At 33.9% G+C, this 22,305-nt stretch overlaps 2 protein-coding genes and 1 pseudogene across 4 annotated transcripts; 2 read left to right on the top strand and 1 right to left on the bottom strand.

The window, feature by feature from the left end:
* Positions 1 to 758: 758 nt before the first annotated feature.
* LOC146925515 (transmembrane 9 superfamily member 12 pseudogene) lies at positions 759 to 3,439 on the top strand (annotated as a pseudogene). Its single transcript, XR_015010543.1, has 2 exons — positions 759 to 885; positions 1,061 to 3,439. The product of XR_015010543.1 is annotated as a transmembrane 9 superfamily member 12 pseudogene (transcript).
* A 393-nt stretch (positions 3,440 to 3,832) lies between these two features.
* LOC146925514 (phenylalanine ammonia-lyase class 3-like) lies at positions 3,833 to 6,413 on the bottom strand. Its single transcript, XM_085710435.1, has 2 exons — positions 5,984 to 6,413; positions 3,833 to 5,710 (listed from the first exon to the last, which is right to left on the bottom strand). Exons 1-2 carry the CDS (start codon positions 6,376 to 6,378, stop codon positions 3,967 to 3,969), a joined length of 2,139 nt encoding a protein of 712 aa, XP_085566561.1. The 5' UTR covers positions 6,379 to 6,413; the 3' UTR covers positions 3,833 to 3,966.
* Positions 6,414 to 9,258: 2,845 nt separating this feature from the next.
* LOC146925513 (portal protein) lies at positions 9,259 to 17,662 on the top strand. Of its 2 annotated transcripts, none has more exons than XM_085710434.1 (21): positions 9,259 to 9,493; positions 9,670 to 10,475; positions 10,740 to 10,811; positions 11,213 to 11,353; positions 11,448 to 11,566; positions 11,778 to 11,942; positions 12,093 to 12,198; positions 12,618 to 12,723; positions 12,826 to 12,936; positions 13,392 to 13,555; positions 13,680 to 13,797; positions 14,326 to 14,550; positions 14,765 to 14,973; positions 15,221 to 15,388; positions 15,497 to 15,602; positions 15,699 to 15,836; positions 15,960 to 16,118; positions 16,216 to 16,419; positions 16,508 to 16,702; positions 16,831 to 16,902; positions 17,039 to 17,662. In XM_085710434.1, exons 1-21 carry the CDS (start codon positions 9,446 to 9,448, stop codon positions 17,195 to 17,197), a joined length of 3,591 nt encoding a protein of 1,196 aa, XP_085566560.1. In that variant the 5' UTR covers positions 9,259 to 9,445; the 3' UTR covers positions 17,198 to 17,662. The 2 variants fall into 2 exon arrangements, with proteins under 2 accessions (XP_085566560.1, XP_085566559.1); XM_085710433.1 differs by having other exon boundaries at positions 9,294 to 9,493; positions 11,210 to 11,353.
* The last annotated feature ends 4,643 nt before the right edge of the window (positions 17,663 to 22,305 follow it).

Here is a 22,305-nt window from a genome sequence, read left to right as displayed (position 1 = left end):
AAGATAACTCAAGCAATCCAACGGTAGGAGATCGAGAATATGAGGCACTATTCCCTTGCGAAGAAGAAGATTCTCCAGACCAAAACATGTCACCAAGCCATGAGCCCATCAAAAAGCATTACTAACGTGGCAAGAAGATTAGAAAGCCTACAATTTCGTTCAAAGATTCCATCCGGATTTTTAGGCTTTAATTACAAATATCTACTTTATAATTTCCTTGTCGGCCATTTGTAAAAAGTGTGGGCTACTCTTTTGTTTGCTTGTATTTGTTTGCTAGTGTCGGCAACCGTTCTTTAGTTGCTATTTTAGATAAGAGGGAATCTTTCTTTTGACTCGTGTCGATGGGGCCCAATGAGCACCCGACGATCAAAATTATTGGTTTCCCCTATCAGTCTGGTTCTTCTATATAAAGAACCATTAATGTATGAAGGAGATCATCGAAAAATAAATAAAACCTCCTATGTTTTCTATAATCATGTTCTTCTAAATTTCCCTTTCCTTCCGAAAATCTTAGCTAATATATTCATATCATGATAGCCCTCCAGTAGAGTCATATAATGAACTCTATGATCAATGATCCATGCTAACTCTCAAACCATTTCGACAAGTATCTCTCGAACGACATTAGGAGGGACAAAACGGGAAATTTGGTGGGCCATAAAAGCACAACTCTACTAAACATGCCATTGAGGCCCATTTTTTGTACTGATGGGCCCACACTTTTTCTAGTTAGTTAGTCCTTCCTTTCATTGACCCACATTCTCGTTTTTTTTTTTTCGATTCATCATCTTTCCTTTTTTCCTTAAAAATCGCAATTCCATTTCCCAATCATCTTCATTTCTACGTTGAATTCACAATTCAGATCTCTTTCTCCAAAAATCAATGGTTAGATCTCACTCTCTGCAATTTCTTCTTCTTTCTTTTGTTATTATCATTTTCATGTAATTGTTTTCTATTATGATCTGATTCAGTTCTCAATTTTTATGATCTGATTTGTTAATTTTCATATTATATAGTTTTGAATCTCATGCTAAAACAAATATGTATTGTTTTATTGTAGATTTGGCGTTGAATGCATAATTAGTGTGTTAATTAATCAAATGCAAATGGAATCAGCAACAATGAGAATGAGAAAATCTTCGATCTATTGGATTTGTTTTTTGGTTATTGGGTTTGTTCAAATTAGCAAAAGCAATGGTTTTTATCTTCCTGGAAGTTATATGCATACATATGCAAATGGAGATCCAATTTATGCCAAAGTTAATTCATTGACTTCTATTGAAACGGAGTTACCCTTTAGTTACTATAGTCTTCCTTATTGTCAGCCTCTCGGCGGCATTAAGAAAAGTGCCGAGAATCTCGGTGAGCTTCTTATGGGTGATCAGATTGATAACTCGCCATATCTGTTTAAAATGAATGTTAATCAGTCTAGTTATTTATGTACTACAGCCCCGTTGAATGAGCATGAGGTTAAGCTGTTTAAACAGAGAACCCGCGATTTGTATCAGGTTAATATGATTCTTGATAATTTGCCTGTTATGAGATTTGCGAATCAAAATGGGGTTAAGATTCAGTGGACGGGGTTTCCTATTGGGTATACGCCTACTGATGGGAGTGCTGATTATGTTATTAATCATCTTAAGTTTACGGTTTTGGTTCATGAGTATGAAGGAAATGATGTTGAGATTATTGGTACTGGGGAAGAGGGTATGGGTGTTATTGCTGAAACTGATAAGAAGAAGGAATCTGGATTTGAAATTGTTGGGTTTCATGTTGTTCCTTGTAGTGTGAAACGCGATCCGGAAGTCATGACGAAGTTACACATGTATGACAATATTTCTTCGATAAACTGTCCCAATGAGTTGGATAAGTATCAACCGATAAGAGAGCAAGAGAGGATATCGTTTACATATGAAGTTGAATTTGTGAAAAGTGATATAAGATGGCCGTCTCGTTGGGATGCTTATTTGAAGATGGAGGGTTCCCGGGTACATTGGTTCTCGATTCTAAATTCGCTGATGGTGATCTTTTTCCTAGCTGGTATTGTTTTTGTCATTTTCTTAAGAACTGTGAGAAGGGACTTGGCAAGGTATGAGGAATTGGACAAAGAGACACAGGCTCAGATGAATGAGGAGCTTTCTGGTTGGAAGCTTGTTGTGGGTGATGTATTTAGGGAACCTGGTTGCTCAAAACTCCTCTGTGTGATGGTTGGAGATGGGGTTCAGATTCTTGGAATGGCTGGTGTTACAATTGTGTTTGCAGCCTTGGGTTTCATGTCACCAGCATCCCGAGGAATGCTGTTAACAGGGATGATAATTTTGTATCTTTTCCTGGGAATTGCTTCCGGATATGTAAGTGTACGTCTCTGGAGGACAATCAAGGGAACTTCGGAAGGGTGGAGATCGATTTCCTGGTTTGCTGCTTGCTTTTTCCCTGGAATTGCTTTTACGATTCTAACAGCACTGAATTTTGTTCTCTGGGGCAGCAACAGTACCGGTGCTCTTCCCATTTCCTTGTATTTCAAATTGTTTTTCCTCTGGTTCTGCATTTCAGTGCCACTCACTCTCATTGGAGGATTTTTAGGGACAAAAGCTGAGCAAATTGAATATCCTGTGCGAACTAACCAGATTCCAAGAGAAATTCCTGCACGCAAATATCCATCATGGCTTCTAGTTCTTGGTGCTGGAACTCTTCCATTTGGAACCCTTTTCATAGAGCTTTTCTTTATCCTTTCTAGTATCTGGCTTGGGAGGTTCTATTATGTTTTTGGTTTTCTGCTGGTTGTTCTTTTACTGTTGACTATTGTCTGTGCTGAAGTGTCGGTGGTCCTCACATATATGCATCTCTGTGTCGAAGATTGGCGGTGGTGGTGGAAGGCATTCTATGCATCAGGCTCTGTTTCTCTTTATGTCTTTTTGTACTCCATTAACTACTTGGTTTTCGACTTGCAGAGTTTGAGTGGACCTGTCTCTGCTATACTTTATATCGGCTATTCACTGCTCATGGCAATTGCAATCATGCTTTCAACTGGAACCATTGGTTTCCTTGTCTCGTTCTACTTTGTGCATTACTTGTTCTCATCAGTAAAGATAGATTAAGGTTAATCTTTTTGCTATCTCTCATCAACTAAACAAAAGGCATACTGGATGGAGAATTTTGCTCAATTGTTATAGCTTCTGCTTGATTCTTTTTGTAACTCGATTGCTTTGTGGCATGTTGAGTAGGGAAAACAGATGCTCCTATTGTGTTAAATAGTTGTTATATGATTTTATATTGCAATGTAATCTTCACTTTGTTCCGCTTTAACTAGCGTTTTTATACCATTTTGTTTCATGTGCTTTAGTTTAGTGAAGTTACTTGAGGAAGTTGTAATTGCTCAGCATCCCTTATTGATTTAAATTCTGATAACCAAAATTAATGTAACTTCTATATTTCTTCATGATTTCTGTTCTTCTGCATAATTGTGTTCCTCTTCAAGAATAGAGAGACTGACTTTTTAGTTAACCGTATTTTGTTACCTTAATTATCATTTTGGCTTGGTAACATATCAAATAATTTTTTTCGAAATTCATTCAAACAAATTGGAATTGGGCAGAAATTGATCTTGTCTTGTTCAGAAAACCAGTTCAATGGATGATACCTTAAAAATGACAATTCTTAGTATTATTGTTTGAGGCTTTAATCTTTTTCTTTCATATTGGTGAGAAGAATCGTGTGAGGATTTAAATACGTCTTTAACAGAGTGAAAGATCAGCCATCAATCCTACACTTTTGATAGCATCATCACTGAAGGAAAGCCCACACATGATTATATTTATCTTATAGCAAATAATTGTGTAAATTTGTGATTATTATTACACCAACAGAATTATAAACAAGTTTCTGTCAACAAGTTATTCATATAAAAGCTAAACATGGGTAATAGAAAAAACATATGCCTGCTAATTATTGTTAAACATTTGCAGATTATATTGGGATGGGAACTCCTTTCCAATCACCAAGGCATTCCAGAATTGGATCAACAATCTTTGCTTGACACATTGCTGTAAATACTTTTTCAAATTCCTCATCTGGTGTAACATCCTTTTCTCCTGTCAGCAACCCTATCTTCAGTTCTTCCCTCACAAACCTGTATAGTGGGTATGACCTACATTCCTTAATTCTGTTTGGAATTTCAGAATTACCCTTCTCAAATGCAACCCTTGCACTTTCAACTTCCTTTGGCAATAGAGACTTCAGTTCATCCTCAAAAGCTCCAATTTTCTCAAATGTTGAAGATTTCGTATTCTTATTATTTATGGCACTGATGTGTGCATGCTCATAAAGTACTTGCTTTAGTTTCGGCATCAACGGGTATGTAACATTAAAGGGATCATCTATGTAGGAGAATACATATTCTCTGTCAACCACTTTGAGCAAATTTTCCTCACAGAATCTAAATGGATTAGTTTCTTCTATGTCATCTATGATTAATGTCTCCTTAAAAACTCTGCTTACAGTATTCTTGACAGTGTTCTTAAAAACTTCCTCCAAATGCCTCAAGTCAATAGCTTGGCAGAGTGCAACCAAATATGTGGACGACATGAGCTTCAATATCTCAATAGCTTCCACTGTTTTCAAAGCAGAAATCAACCCCAAAGAGTTCACATCTTGGTTGTGCTGCTCAGCACTTTGCACATGACTTGTCACAGGATTCGCTAAATATTGAAGTTCAGAACAATATGCAGCCATGGCAACTTCAGAGGCCTTAAAACCATAATCCAGACTTGGGTTTCTACCAGCAGAAAGATTTGAGGGCAGCCCGTTGTTATACAAGTCATTGACTAGCTCAGTAAATTGCGCAAAAACGAGTTTTCCAATTGAAGCAATAGCTAAACGTACATTATCCATCGAAACTCCAATTGGGGTGCCTTGGAAATTCCCACCATTTAGAGCCTTATCACTTGAAACATCAATTAGAGGATTGTCATTCACTGAATTTATCTCCCTTTCAATCGATTTGGTTGAAAACCGGATAACTTCAATCTGTGGACCGAGCCATTGAGGAGAAGTTACAAGAGCGTAACGGTCTTTTCTAGGCTTCTGCAATGGATCGGGCAGCTGCTGTTTAGCGTTTTTGATATATGAGCTTCCATCTAAAATGTGTTCCATAATAGCAGCAGCCTCGATTTGACCCGGATGGAACTTCAGCTTGTGTATAAGATGATGTGTAAATTCCGGCTTCCCTTGCATGACTTCAGTGAAAACTGCTGATAGAACTACTGACAACAAAGCTAATATGTTTGCCTCGAAAAGAACCGTAGAAGCAACGCCAGATCCAACAGCTGTGCCATTTACAAGAGCAAGGCCTTCCTTCGGCTTCAACTCGAAGAACCCAGAATTCAGTCCTGCTAAATGGAAAGCTTCCTTGGCATTAAGAGACTCTTTTGAGGGTCCAACAGCTCTGGAATTTCGCCTACCGGTTAGCAATGCAGCGATGTAGGACAGAGGAATTAGATCACCGGAAGCGGTAACTGTGCCGCGTAATGGCAAGATTGGTGTGACATTATGGTTGAGGAGTTTGGTGATTGCTTCTAAGATTTCAAATCTAATGCCTGAATAGCCTTGTAGAAGGGTATTAACCCTGACAAGCATAGCTGCTCTTGTTGCTGACGAAGGCAGTGTATGAGACAACTCACTTTCACGCCCAAATATTGCACAGTTTAAAAACCTTGTGAAAGAAAAATGATTTAACCAAAAGAATAATTATCAGTATTATGACTTCAAAGTTACACAACAATAAAAGCTTCAATTGCATAACAAATAGGAACTTTGTAAAAAAAATTGCACAAACACTTGCTGAGATTAACTTTTTGTACAAGTAATCACACTATATATCATTTTCATCCTAAACTCTAACAATCTCATTTCTCTATGAGCTAAAAAACTATTTCTAAAAGGGTCAAATCAATATATTCACTACGTATTGAGATTTCAACCTTACCTAACCATCTCCTTCTGAAGAGCAAAGCCTTGTTCAGTTCTTCTATGTGAGGCAGCACCAAAGCCAGTGGTAACACCATAAATTGGAGTACCTTTGTCAATGTTTTCCGCGATCCACTCGCAGCTAGCTTCAACACCAGCCCTTGCAGACTCTGAGAGCTCGACCTTAACATGTGAGCTACTGTTAGAAACAGCTGCAACCTGAGATATAGTTAGTGTGCCCACCCCACCAAGACATATCACTGGCTTCTTGTATTCTGCTACCATACGTTTTACTTCATCAAAATGGCTCCCTTTGAGTGAATTTGCAGCTGAATTCCAGTTCAAAGGGTCTGAGTCAAGGATCAAGTTTGAGCTAACATTTTTGGTGTCATTTTGTGGATTAATGGTTGCCATGTTTGTAGAGTTTGTACTTTGAATTGTATGACTACGAGGAACAGAAGGCTTTTAAGGTTTAAGTAGAGGGAAGTGGTTGTTTTGTTTGGTTGGTGAGTAGTGAGTAGGAGCATAATTTCACGTGCAGAGTACAAGTACAATATTTGGGCCATGGACTTGACTTTTTGGCATTACGTTGACTAATTATAAATTAGGAAAGCTCCTTGCAATGCCACTAGTGTTTAGTACTCCTTTTGGTCTCATACATGGTTAGTGGCGGGGTCGGGGAAAAAATTAAGTGGATTATTAAGCGTAAAGTTGATCATTAAAAAGTTGTATTTATCTATGCATTAAGTGCAACGATCGCGAAATTTATATTTTAATAAACATTAAATATAAAGTTTTTTTTTTTGAGAGGACATTAAATATAAAGTTGACCATCCAAAAAGGTAAATTACATGCCTTAAAATTTTAAAATAATTATTTACGCATTTTGAGTGACTAAATGGAGAAGAGACTATACCACAATGTAATTTAAATTTTTCTGTGGGATAGGTTGTGGCTCATCCGAGCCCTCTAAGGGTTCGCCGCTGTGTATAAAAGATTAATGTAGATCAAATAATATAGATTTATAATTAACATATTAAGTTTATAATATAAATTAAATACATCAATTATTTAATATTTATATATAAGATCGGAGTGGGCACAGTTTGTGGGTTAAGGACTTATTTTTGCCATCAAGTTGACTAATTATAAACTAGGAAACCTCCTTGCAGTGAGTGATATTTTTCCTAAACAGCTATTTTATGCTATTTTAGTGTAATTTTGCTATTTTAGTGTAATTTTGAAATAATTCTCAAACGGGTTGTTGGAAGTAGGTGGCAATGGCAACCTCCTTTTTTTCTTCATTTTGACCAAATAACAATTCAAGGAAGAGAGGATCAAGGTTCAAAGCAATAGAACGGTCAAGGCTAAGAGGATGATAATCCAGCATAAATTGTAGCTTTTTTTGGCTAGGAAGTGAGCTGAAAAATTGTCCTTCATATTATTGCTTTTTTTCTTTGGGTTAATTATGTTTCTAGTCCCTATAAAATAGCGACCTTGTGAGTTTAGTTCTTACTTAATTTTAATAGCATTTTTAGTCCCTAATTTTGTTTTTCTGCACTGAGTATTAGTCCCTACTCAATTCAAATTTGTTTAATTTATGCTTAAACTCTTAAATTTTTGAACAACTTTTTGCAGACATGTTTAGAACATTACTAAAAGTTCTTCCGCAAAAAATTATCGCAAAATTTGATTTCTACATCCAGATTTTATTACTTTTTATCTTTAACTTTTGTCGTTTTAAAAAATTCATATTTAATTCATTTCATGTCAGAAAATTCTAAATTTTAGTAAACGAACCTTTCATAGTGTTCTAATCTTGTCTTAAAAAAATCGTTCAAAAATTTAAGAGTTTAATGATAATTAATCAAACTTTGTTTTAGCAGGGACTAAAATTATAAGTAAATTTTTTTTTATAGGGACTAAAAATGCTATTAAAATTAAGTAAGGACTAAATTTACAAGGTCGCTATTTTATAGGGACTAGAAACATAATTAACCCTTTTTTCTTTTCTGGCAAAAATTATATTATGGGTCATTTATCTTATTTATTTGTAATATTTTAATTCTTTATCTTTTCTTTTTTCCATTTAGGTCTTTTATCTCTCATAAAAGCACACATAAATCATTTTTCTCATTTTTTATTAAAAAAATATATAATTTTATTTTTTAAAATATATTTTTATTATAAAAAAAAGTCAGAAATAAAAAATCTCCATCTTCTTTGTTTGAATCTTCATCATCATCCTTAAATAAATAAAAAATCTTCACAAAAAAAATGGGAAACCTCCTTGTTTATTGAGTAACATTTTTTACTCAACAGCTCATCCCCTCAATTTATTTATTCTGTTTTAGTACAATTTTGATTTCATTCTCAAAGGTGCTGTTGTTGGAAGTAGGTGGCAATGGCAACCTCCTACTAGTTTTTTCTTTTTGAGATTGAGCTAAAAGAAATATAAGGGAGCTTCTTTCTTCTCATGATTCTTACAAACTACTATCGTTCGAATTTGTCCACTCAGACAAATAAATATAATTTTTTTAGAGGTGACAAATAAAAATAATGTTTTGTTTGGATTTACTATCAATCTAAAGGGAAAAATAATGTTGATGTGTTTGAAAAGGTGTGATTTTTGAGAAATCAACTTCTCTATCTAGATGTACAAGACATTTTTGAGAAATCTTTTTTCGATTTTGATATGATTATTTTAAAATTTAAGAAAATAATATAAATTATTAATTATTAATAAATTACAGGACTCCTTTTTTCGATTCTTATAAAAATCATGTTGATGATGAAAGTGCCACTATCTTTAAAAGTCTATTAAATTACAAGACTACATTTATTAAATTTTTATGAAATTTGAGAAAATAATATCAATTATTAATAAATTAAATTTCATGCTACTACGAATTTGTTTGAGTTTTCATTATTTAACAAAGAGACATATTATTTGAACAATTAGTTGGTTGACAACTTATGAGACAACTATAGATTTAAAAAGAAAACGTAGATATTGACATGAAAACTAAAACAATATAAATATAAAATAAAAACATATAATGTGAGTATGAGAGAGTTGTCCTAAAATGATTGTAAAAAAAAATCATTTCTCTTTAGCAAATAATGTCTTATATTTAGTGATATATCAAAATACAAAAGAGATAAATAAATAAAGATAAAAAAGTTTATAACATGAAGGTATTTTTCCTTTAAAAAAAAACATAAAGGTTTCTTTTATCTAATACTCTATTGATATTAAATAAAGGTTTGAAAAAAGAAAGGAATATTTAATTTAATTAAAAAAGAAGAAAAGAAAGTTAAGAAAGTAGCCGTTGGCAGCGGGATCGGTGTTGTCTGTGTAATAGTAGTCCTGTACACTTACAGCTTTCTACTAGGCTCCTGTCTCTCTCTTTTTCTCTAACTCACAGACACACAGCTTCCATTGATTCTTCTACTTCTTCGAACTCAAAAAAAGGAAAAAATGTTTACAGAAGGATTGGATGAAACTGCACTCCAATGGATCAACAAGGTAACCACCTAACTTAAACTTCTTTCTTCTTTCTTTTTTTAAACCTTTTATTTATTACTCAATTACAGTTTAGCCACCTATTGTGATTCGATCTGGCTCGAGGTCGAGGGATTAGTCTCTGCGTTGAGCGATATCCAGTTTATACTCAAACTTTCCTTTTTCGATTAATGAAACAGGGATCACAGCAACAAGTACAAGTTGAAGAATGCACCACACGCTCTCCTCTAACTGAGAAAAAATCACCTCTTCCTAGATCACCTCTTTTCGCAACAACCCTTTCCAATAATAATCTTACTCCTAAATCTCCTTCTTTACCTCCTTTAAAATTCAATTCTTCTTTGCTTCCTCGTAGTAACCTCGCTTTCGGATTCAACGATCACGATAGTGTCACTGATGATGATGATGATGAGAGTGTTGATTCATTGTCCTGTCCTGCTGCTGCTGAGACCGATGACGAAAACGAAGAAGATGAAAGGGTATTTGACAATTTAGATACTCCAATTGCACAATGTTATGATGAGGAACAGTTATTTGGATTTGGTAATGGAGTTAAACCTAAACCCCTAAAACCTAGTGGAATTTTGAGGAAGGGTTTGGTAAATGAAAATTTAACAATTCAAGTTCCTAATACTGTTAATTCTAGAAGATTTACTGATGGAGAGTTAGGTTTTAACAAATGTGTTCAGAAGAAAATGACTCCATGTGGAAGTGAAATTGGTACTGCTGGAAGAGGGGTTCGGTTTCAAAATACGACTAATTTGAATGATTCTGTTGATTTGGCTACACCAAGTGCTCCTCCTATATTTGTTGATGGTGAAGGTGATGTCGGTTATTCGGAAGGATCCGTGGCGAATCAAGTCGATGAAATGACTCAGCAGCAGGATAGGAGGTCTTGGCAATCTAGAGATTCTGTGAATTGTGATGATGGAGGAGGAATAAGTGAATGTTCAATTGAACAAATGCCTAATACTGTTGCTGAAAGGTACTTCTATAGTGCAATTCATTCCTTTTTTGTTGCTTTGTGTTACTTTCCATGAAGCACGGACACAAAATCGGATACTGACACATCAACACCGATAGTAATTTAAGAAAATGACATAATTCAATGTAATCGTCGGTGTCGGACACTAATGCATGTCTGCACCAGGACACGTCTAATGCAAGAAGTGTGTGTGTGCTTCATAGGTTACTTTCCTTTTTGAAATTCATTTTCTTAACGGTTGCCTTCTGATGTTGAAATTTACAGTCAAGAAACAACCTCTACACAGGGCATAGAAAGACAGGCTCCTCCTCCACACTTGCAATATCTCAATAACAGGTGCTACAAGCATACATTTTTAACATTCTACTATATATAGCAGTTAGTACATGGCTGTTATTATTGTTTACTTTAACTTTATGCATTTTGATAGTATAACTTAGTATGAGATCAACTAATAAATAGTTTAATTTTCATGCACTTTTGGTGTAGAAAGTTTTTCACTGTCAGCACGTCACAACCAATCATTTATGTGACTTTAAAATAAAAGTCAAATAGAACACAATTATACAAATAAGTTGCCACTCTTATGATGCAGGTTTTCAATTCAAGTGTCACGAGTCTGAGATATGAATTCACATAGTAACTTTTTTTTATAATATTTAGTTCATATTATCATATTGAAAATCATACTGATATCCTCTCTTTTTTTTTTTTTTTATGGCATTTCATCTCAGCAGTTGCAGTAGTCAAGATGCCTGGCAAACCCTTATCACTTACGACGCCTGCATTCGTCTATGCCTGCAAGCATGGGCAAGAGGCTGTACTGAGGCCCCGGAGTTTCTAAAAGATGAGTGTCTGGCTCTTCGAAGTGCCTTTGGGTAGGTTTCATTTGGTTTTACAAAAACACCTATTTGGCTTCATTCATTGTCCTCAATCATTTCTCTTATTTCTCTAATTTCTCTAATTTCATAGGTTACATGAGTTCTTGTTGCAACCTCGAGGTATAAAGCCAACTGAAGGTAGTACAAGGAATTCAGAACAAACAGTGCCTCTCAAGACAAAGAAGGTTGTGGGGAAAATAAGAGTGGAAGGTAACCTTATAGTTATAAATTGTAAATGTTATAATTTTTGAATATTTCTGTACAAATTGGCATATGTTTGTTTTATTTTTTAGTTCCAATTCCAAACACGTGCGCATATATGTATATGAAAAATTACTAATGTATTTATGGTTGTATTTGATATTGTTTGGACACATTACTTTATAATCACTAAATTTGAGCTATCATGTGAAACTTGCAGTGAAGAAACTTCGTATTATACAAAGAAGAAAACTGAAGGGCACATTTTCAAACCGAGGATCAATGTATAAGCAAGTTGGGATGGAGTACGTCAGGCATGTTTCATCCCTTGTGAAAAGTGGTATACAGTCTATGAAGGCAGCATCACTCTCAGTGACAGAAGAAGGTTAGTGCATATTTGAGGAAGGTTTCTGCAACTTTTTTTTCGCTTTACCATTCATAGCTGATAAGTTGAGCTTTTAATTTTTTTAATTAGGGTTAATCTTGTTATTTCCTATATATGAATGAGTTAAAGGAATCTGTTTTATTCTTGCAGAGCCAATGCATTGTTTGATCCAACTCAAGAGTGCAACAGAAGAAAATGAATCAGAGTCATGTTCGGCAATTTTTCTTCGCCCTGGAAGTGGAGATTATCATGATTTGTAAGTTTCGTCTTCTACTTCTATCAGTATATGCTTTTACTACTTAATAGTAAAATTGCTTCTAGCTGACCTGCTGTTAGAAACATATAAGAATTACATCTTAGCATGATATAGACTATAGAGTCTTTAGACTATTGTAAGTTTCATCTTCTATTTCTATCAGTATATGCTTTTACTACTTGATGGTAAAACTGATTCTAGCTGACCTGCTGTTAGAAACATAAGAATTACATCTTAGCTATAGACTATAGAGTCTTTAGACTATTGTCGAAGAAAGGTTACACGAGGGACTGATGTTAACCTTCTTAACAGTTGAAAAGCAAATGTCACTCATTAAGTTCTGTTGTTTCTTACTTGTAGAAATATACTTAATGTTGCTAATAATCTTAAGAGATCTTATAACTGGCATGTGATTTCAGTTTCCCATTGAGCCAAGGGGATGCTTTATTGGTAGAAGTCCAAGATTCTAAGAAGGCAGTCCATGGTGAAGCCAGGATTCCAATTTCTTACCTTAATGATAATCCTGTATGTGCTCTCTCTGCTGCCATATTTGTTCATAGACATTCCTCTTCTTTCCCTTTACACCATCCAAATTTATGTAATAATCATCTGGAATTGAATATGCAGAGTGACAGAATTCGGTGGTGGGAAATAAATCATGATGATAATGAATGTGTTGGCAAGATCCAGCTCTCAATTGGAAGTACAATGACAAGTGGTGACAACAATCATATAAAGGTTATACTTATCTAAAAATTTACATTAGTTCAATAAATCTTGGTTTAACAAATAAATTTTTCTAGTTCATTAATGTAAGTAGATCATCTTCCAAGTTGACAACTGGACAAAGAGAAAAAAAAAGTTACACGGCATCAAGGATTATAGATGGAATGTATCATTAAAATTGTTCATTAAGAACTAGGCTTTGATTTCTTTACCCTATTTCTGAGGGTAAATGTTGTTGATGGAGAGGAACATACATATCCACTACTTAAAATCAGGTTATCAGTTTAGGTATAAAATAAAGTTATTCCAGTTCGATCCGATCGAGAGGACTTGTTAGTTAGATTTATTTTCCTATGAGTAGTTTTACTTGGGTTACAGCCAATAACCACCAACATAATCCTTTCCTGCTTTTCATTCTGAGTTTGAGCATAGACTTATTATTTTCCCTGTTTTTGCATACACTGCAGAGTGCTCCTGTTGTGGAAACTCAAGCCTATGATATATTGTTGGAGGGTGCGATGCGTGCACAGCGTTTCCACTCCCGAAACTTGCGGCTAAATGGGCCATGGAAATGGTTGTTAGATGCATTTGCTGACTACTATGGAGTTTCCGATTCATATGCTAAATTGAGGTAGTTGAATATCATCTGGATTCCCCTAACAAGGCAAAAATAATAAGTTTTATGAACATTCTTCACACAGCATGAAATTGCTTTTCAATTTTGAACCTTCGCTTACCTTGTGGTCTTCTTGTAGATATCTATTACAGGTCATGAATGTAGCAACTCCAACCAAGGACTGCCTGGAGCTTGTGAAAGAGTTACTTGATCCCCTAATGAAGGCCAGAAGTGAGAGAAGTCTGACTAGGCAAGAGGTAACTTCAAAAATCATATATTTCAGTTTACATAATTTTATGATGTTCATGTTTTATTTAATTTAACATGTTAAGACAATGAGATTAGCTTAGATTTTAAAGTACACAAGCTTAATATTTGTATTCATTAGTTAGGATATAAGGACTAGTTGGAGAACACTTGAAGAAGTTAAGTAGTTATATCTGATAAAAACAAATGGAGGTGCATTCTGTACATTGACGAATTCGTGGATAGGAGAAATCCTTTGTAGATAAGGGGAAACCATTGGCTGAGAGATGTCTCTCCTATTCTTTCTCATTCATCCAATAAAATTATTCATTCTTTTCATTTGTTTCTATCAATTGACGCTCTTGATTTCTCAACAGTTTGCCCATGACACAATTAAAAAAAACAAGTCAGTTATCGAAAACTTGAGAAAATGTTCTATAAATAATTACTGTTTGTATTATTTGTTGGCTCAGATTTTTACCTTGAGTTACTTTGGGATTTGCTTGTTGTCGCTAACAACTATTTGTTTGTTCTCACAGAGAAGTATACTTTTGGATTGTGAAACACAAATTGAAAGACTACTAGCGACTGTTTTTGAGAATTACAAATCGCTTGATGAAAACTCGCCAACAGGTTTAACCGATCATTTTGGTCTAGCATCTCATTCAGCCGCGCCAGCTTTACATCCTGCTCTACAAGTCTACAGTAGTCTTCATGATATACTTTCTTCAGATGCTCAAACTATTCTACAGAACTATCTGCAGGTAATTTTTATATAGTCATTATAGTGATAACTGATGCTTTCGCTCAATGTAACTGAGCCTTGAAAAGGTTTAGTGATACCTTCTGCTGGTTTATGAGGTTCAGAAAAATATTAAAATTCATACCTCCTCATAAAGTCTTCTGGATCATTCCTGCAACAATAACAAAATGAGACTTTTTGTTTTGGTTTCTAAATAAAATGGTTACTACTGACAGACTGCAGCAAGAAAAAGGTGTAGAAAACACATGATGGAGACTGATGAATTTGTGTCGGGTGCCTCAGAAAGTTACCAAATGGACAGCATTACCATCTCAACGGCATACCTGAAGATAAAAAACCTTTGTATTTCTATAAGAAATGAAATTCAGGCAGACATAAAGATCAACAACCATAATACAATCCATGGTCAGCATATTTTTCCCAGGTATTTTGGCTACAATTCTACAACATATCTTCTTTTCACGTAGACAATACAGTTTAACAGTGATGCAAATTTAGTTTTTCAACACTAGGGGATGCAGTTAGTTTGTATAAGCTTCACAAGAATTTTGATTGTCAAGTTGCTCTTTGTTTTGAACATATCTTTAGTTGCAGCACTGTACAAACTCCCCCTTTTTGCTTAATACATATTAATTTTGACTACATTCTGAGATCAATTATTCAATTTTCAGTTCAATTGACTTGGCAAACATCACAGCAGCCATTTATAGCACAGAGCTGTGTAAAAGGCTGAGAACTTTCCTTTCTGCATGGCCACCATCAAGTCCACAGCCACATGTGAATGAGCTTCTAGTGGCAACTGCAGACTTTGAACGCGATCTCGAGTCATGGAATATAAGGTTTGTTTGTCAATGAAACATCCTCTTGCACCACTAAATACAGCCTGAATTTTAGATTCCACAAGATTACAATATCATTTCTGAAATTTAATATTCTTCATGTTTCAGTTCTGTGCAGGGAGGTGTAGACTCCAGAAATTTGTTTCACAATTACATCATGGTTTGGATACAAGATATGCAACTTATTTTGTTTGATCTTTGTAAAGCAGAAAAGGTAATTGAATTGTTATTTTAGTTATTCTATGTACAAACAAATCACTTATATATCTAAAAATAAAATGGCCCTCCTTCTTACAAACAAATGACACAGGTTCCATGGGCTGGAGTAACCACAAATCATTCCACTTCACCATTTGCTGAGAAAATGTATGAGAACATTAAAGACAACTTAATCCAGTATGAAGTGGTAATCAATAGATGGCCTCAATACTCCTTGTATTTGGAAAATGTAAGTCCTAAAACGTTCTATGTGCATTTGTGATCCCTTTAGTTAGTATAATGTCTTTCAGATTTCATATACATGTGATAGTTTATATCTTGACATTGTATATTTCCCTTTTCATTCTGGAAGGCTGTGGCAAATATTGAAAGGGCAATTGTGAAATCGCTTGAAAAACAATACAGTGAGATCTTAACTCCTTTGAAAGATAGCATACCAAAGAGACTTCACTTGCAAGTTCAAAAGCTAGCAAGAAGACAATCAGCTACAGTTCAGTTGCTTCCTAACCAAGTAAGTTATCTCTGCATGCTTATACTAAACTTTTCACTTATGTTTACTATACGTTGAAATATATATGTTCTTACAATTAACAATTTGTTTCATCCAGTTGGGTATATTCTTGAACACCATCAAGAGGATACTTGATGTCCTACATTGTAGAGTGGAAGACATCCTAAATTCATGGGCATCCTGTCTACCTGTCATGGGAGATAAGAAGTTGTTTGGAGAGCAAATGAATGGAATCACCGTGTTACTGAGAACCAGATACAAAACTTATTTGCAAGCAATAATAGGGAATCTTGTCAACAATGTAAGACATTCATTAAGACTCCCCTATTCATGTTGGCTCTATATCATTGTATAGAAAACATTGTATTTATGTACCACAAATTGTTCAGATTCAAGGTAATAAGAGCACACGGCTGAAAAAGATGCTTGAGGAAACGAGAGAAGCAGATGGAGAAGCAGAAGTTCGTGAAAGGATGCAGTTGTTGAATTCACAACTCGCTGACTTCATCTCCAACCTTCATGAGGTCTTTACCAGCCAAATCTTCATAGCAATATGTCGTGGATTGTGGGACAGAATGGGACAGGTTAGACCAACTACAATATACAACTAGTACTAGTAAAATGTTACATGTAACATGTTACTTATGTATTTGAAAATTTTCTAATGTGCTATATTGTAACATGACTCTAACTTTTTCCTCTAATGTGATAGATTGTTTTGAAATTTCTAGAAGGGAGGAAAGAAAATAGAATATGGTACAATGGATCTTGCTACGCTCTTGGGGTGAGTAAATATTACTAGAATTAACCTATGTTGTCTTTTTCTTGTGTTCTTGAATACAATATGCAATATTGCACTTTAACTAAGCTTTATAATCTTAAAATAACTGACATTGTTCATTGAATGTTTCACTTTGTAGATATTGGATGACACATTTGCTTCTCAGATGCAAAGATTAAGAGGAAATGCATTGCAAGAGAAAGATATTGAGCCTCCTCGCTCAGTGATTGAAGCTCGATCTATTCTTTGCAAAGACACAACAAATGCAGCTGATCCATCTACTTATTTCTACATATAGTGCATATATATGTGCACGTTCATTCTACATTGCTTTGTTACCAAATTTTTTACAGAACAAAATTTCATTTTTTATTTTGCATATAAATGTAATACTATTTTTTGTTTGAAAAAAAGTGTTCTCGCTTGTAAAGGGAAAATTAGGGCCGCAAAAGGCTATTCCCATAGCATTTGCCAACAAGAAAGAGATTCTATTACTCTTAGCTTCTATCAAATTTCCTTCACGAAGAGTATGGCAAAGAGTAACATTCCAATCTCTTACCAATAAGAGTGGTACCCTATCACTTTTCTAAAGGAATGTTTGATAGAATTGATTGTATTTTTTATTTATTATTAAAAATGTGTATTAAATAAATTTTTCTGTAGATACCAGATCTTGAATCCTTGCAATGCTATTTTATGAGTAGATGAAAAAATTGCAACACAGTAATAGATAAAATAGTTTATATGTTCAACTTGAATATAATCAAACTATTACCAAGAAATTTAGAATTTTGGTTTAATTATTTATTTTACAGTAGAATTTTGATTCAATATTGAATCATTTTTTTTTAGAGAAATAAGTTTATAGCATTTCATTAGCAATCAAGTCATTGATACATGTTGGTGCGTAATTGAAAATACGGAAACCACGTTGACTTGCATCCTAATGAACTCAACATGAGAGTTCTCTAAATGTAAATTGCAATAATGGATGTTACACTCTATAATGGCTCCAAACTCAGTTAAGTCACCACTACCACCCTTAAAATAATCGGCAACTCTTTTGGAATCTACCTCAAAGATTTAGACTTTGTTTGAATTTTTGGTGAGAAATGTAATTGAAGACTATCTTTTTTTTTTCTCAAAGATTATCTTTATCTCATTCACCACTTACCTTTTTTGAGCTACCCCTCCTTACTCTTGAATTTGTAAGCCCTACTTTGAAGGAGTTTTTCAAGATGAACATGGACGACGGCTTTTTGTTTCACCAATGATGTGAGTGAGACAAATACCACAATAGATGAATTTAGAGGTCTTCTCTTTGTGCTGGAGATAGATTGGGATAAGATGTTAGGAACTTAATCATCCATTTTTGTTCAAATGTAGTGGTCAATCTCGTGTCTTAAGGATGTTCCTCCAATCATCCTTATTAGGATACGAATCCAAAGTGGTATGCCCCCTCACCGGCGGAGGTAGAAATAATTTTCTGGGTGGACCAATTATTTTAATGTGTAAATTTATATTTTTTTTTAGATAATTTTTTTAGCAAAACGCATAAAAAATTAAAAACCTGATTGGAGGGATTCGAACCAGAATCGAAACCCCTTAAAGGTTTTTTTTAGATAATTTTTTTAACAAAACACATAAGAAATTAAAAAACTGACCGGAGGGGATTCGAAGAACCAGAATCGAAACCCGTTAAATGTTTTTTTAGATAATTTTTTTAACAAAACACATAAGAAATTAAAAAACTGACCGGAGGGGATTCGAACTGAAAACATCCAGAGACGGGCTCGCTTAACTTTACCGCTAAAACACACTACATAGTTATGATTTTAGGCGCAACAAATTTTATATATAATATAATTTCACACTCTTATTCGCCAATGGTTAGACATTTGCTTAGCCGACATGATTCATATAGTTGATCATTTTCCACACTTTGTTCATTTAGGAAGCGATCTAAGGAAGAGTCGGTATTTTCTACACCTGATTTGGTTAGCTAGTGTTTGAGTGTTACGGAAGGAGAGAAATAGTCGTGTTCAACAAAAGGAGATGTCTATTCAACAATCATTCGATAAAGTCAAACTCTTCTCTTTTATGGTGGATGAAAGTGAAGGAAAATTATTTATCTTTTGATTTTCATCAATGGAAAATAAATCCACTTCGTTATTGCATTCATGTTACATAGCTTGTGTTTCTTTCATTGTTTTGGTTCCTTTTTTGTAATATTGGTTGTATCATACTTCAAGTCCAAGGCTAGCACTCCTTATGCTTGTGTTTCTTTGATCTTGGCATACTTAAGCATTACAATAACTGGTCCACCCTGCTTCTTGTCACTGTTGTATTAAATGAACTTCACAGCATAATCCTCCCATAAAGACATAGTTTTACATTATGCAGTTGGAACAATAACTTGAACATCATGACCCTAACATGTAAAAACATAAGTATTAAAAACATAATACACTTTGTATGCAGTTGGAATCCAAACAGACATATGGTAGGACATTTTAAAGAGTTGTTCCAAAATACACCACCTTAGAATCAACAATAAGCAGCTCCAAGTGTTCATTTCCATCCTTAACCATTGTCCATTTGTCTTGGACTCGAATTGCTAACTTCCAGAAATCCTTTTTGTCTGTGATATCACCACCAACGAATTCCAGTGGTCTTTCCATAATCAAATCTAACTGAACAACATACTAAAGTTCATTATAGGAACAACATGTTGACTAAAAAAACTAAGGTTAAAATACACAACAACATATATAGTACAAAAACATTATGAGAATGCAAAAAAGCAGATCTAAAACATAATATATGATCTTTAAAGCAGAGAATCTAAAACATAATCTAAAACATAGTGAACAAAGAGTATAAACATGAACGTATAAAACATGATATGAAAAACTGGTAATATAAAACAATCATAAAAAGTGTCATGTGAAAAAAGAAACATGTGTAAAAATAACATGACATTAAACCTTAAATTTCTGAAGGAAAAAATGTTAGAAATAAAAAATGTTGAAATGATGATGATAGTATAGAAGGAACTTACATTGGATAGTCAAATAGTGAGAAGGCAAAATATCTTGTTTTAGGGAAGAAAGAGAGACCGATGGAAGGGTTTGGAAAAGAATGAGAGAGGGATGTAATAACTGTGTGCGGAAAAATGGAAAAGTGGATATTAGAGCTGTCAAAAATGGGTCGGGCTAACGGGCCGGCCCAAAAGCCCATATTTTTGGGTCGGGCCGGACCTAAAAACTAGCCCAAAAACACATTTGAGAATTTTTGACCCAAGCCCATTTGGCCTATACAAAAATTGGGCCGGGCCGGGCTGGCCCATCGGGCTTTGGGCCAGCCCATTATTACTATTTAATTTGATTTTTTGTTAAAAAATATTATATTTTTGAAAAAAATTATCAAATATTTTAAAATTTATCAATAAAAAATATTTAAATAAATAAACTTAATAAAAATGAATGAATTTAGCTTAAAGTTTTAAAATTTTAAACTTTATAAACTATTAATTTGATTTAATTGAAAGAATAATATAGAGTTTCTTTGATATTCAATGTTAATGTAAAAATTACTTACACTTTTATGTTCATCCAATCATATTTTAGGAAAAAAATAGTGGTGAGTGACTAATATATAAAAAAAAGTGAATAAATTTTAAAAGTAAAAAAATAAACGGGCCGGGCCAGGCTGGCCCATGGCCCACACGGGCCAGGCCGGGCTCTAGAATATGCGGCCCAATTATAATTGAGTCGGGCCGGGCTGGCCCATTTATGTAGTCGGGCCTCTTGGGGCCAGCCCATTTGACACCTCTAGTAGATATCATGAAAAGAGTGTAAGTTGATTGGATGTTAGCTGCAAAATGATAATTTAAATCAAAACTGTACTTCTTCTTTTCCCACCACACAGATATCAGTTGAGTTTATTTACAAATGGAATGGTAAAGTGATACATAAGTGCAAATAAAGGCAACCAACTAATGAGAACCAGTTACATGACATAATTTCAGTTACATGAGTCAATTTAGGTACCATTTGGCCAGGCTTTTTTTGGTCTAAAAGCTACTTTAAAACAAAGTTAAAATAAAGCTCTTTAAGGAAGAAGCTAAAGTTGTTTGGTTTATTTATTGTTTTTTAGTTTTAAAGTTATTTTTAAGTTAAAAGTTGTTTGGCAAAATATGTACAAAACTTTGAATTTATTACTTTTTTTGTGGTGTCCGGGGTTCGAACCCTGGACCTTGCATATATTTATACGTTATCTTTATCAACTGAGATAAGCTCACAAGAACAAAACTTTGAATTTATTATGAATATATCTATAATATGTATACGTGTGTGTATATATAATGAGAATAGTTGGTTTTTTCTTTTCGAATTATACTCTATAACAAATTTTGTTATAAGAATACCATATTTTTAGTGTCAGTCAAAAAGATAAGAATTTATATTATATAATATTATATTTGTTACATTACTGGTGTCATTGAAAAAGATATGTTTAGTTTTTTAATAAGAAAAAGATATGCATAGTTTGTTACAATACAAATGTGTAAAATATATATAAGTATAATTTTTTTAGGCAACTACACTTGTACTTTTACTTAAAATTAAAATTTTATAAAAATAATTATATGCATTACGCAACACTAACAAAAATTATACGCATTAGTGTAACAAAAAAAACATACAGACGGACATAAAGTATTACTCTAAACCCTAATGTGTGTGTGTATATTTTCGAGGTTGAAGAAAGAGAATAAAAATATTCGGTGTCATTTAATGACAGCGTGAATAAAAATATTCGGTGTCCTTAAAAATAGATAATAAAATTAAATGGACCCTCCTTAAAAAAAATTAAATGGACCGGTTCAAAAAAATAAAATAAAATAAAATGGAAGAAAAAAACATATTGAAAAAAATAAAAGAAAAGGTTGCCAGCGTGATTTGAAGAGAGGTGCTTGTGAAATAAATTGTCGAGAAGTAGTTTTTTGAAGTAGCATTCAACAACTTTTGGTCAAAGCTCATTCCATTCAATTTCATGCATTCTAAAAAAAGTACTTTTTTTAGAAGGTACTTTATTGATATTGTGTTTGGCCTAGCTTCTCCTTAAAAACGTAGAGAATCTGAAAATAAGCCGGGCCAAACGGTACCGTTAGGAAAAGTATATTTTAGACAACAATTACCCCTAAATCGTGTATGTGGCATTAAAAGAGCTTAGGGCAAAATTTGGTTTTCCACATAATCTTTTTTTCTTATATTAAAGGAGATAGACCTTAGAGATCAGATGGTTTATTTTTTAACAAATATATCAAATAGTTAAAGATTAAAAAATTAATGAGGTTTATGGTGGACCATTTATAATGTTAGTTCATCTAAGACGTTTTGG

This window comes from Medicago sativa, chromosome 5, assembly GCF_051527215.1.
Source record: "Medicago sativa cultivar Bolivia chromosome 5, Bolivia_mono, whole genome shotgun sequence".
Lineage (NCBI taxonomy): Eukaryota > Viridiplantae > Streptophyta > Magnoliopsida > Fabales > Fabaceae > Medicago > Medicago sativa.
This window is presented reverse-complemented; position numbering and strand designations above follow the sequence as displayed.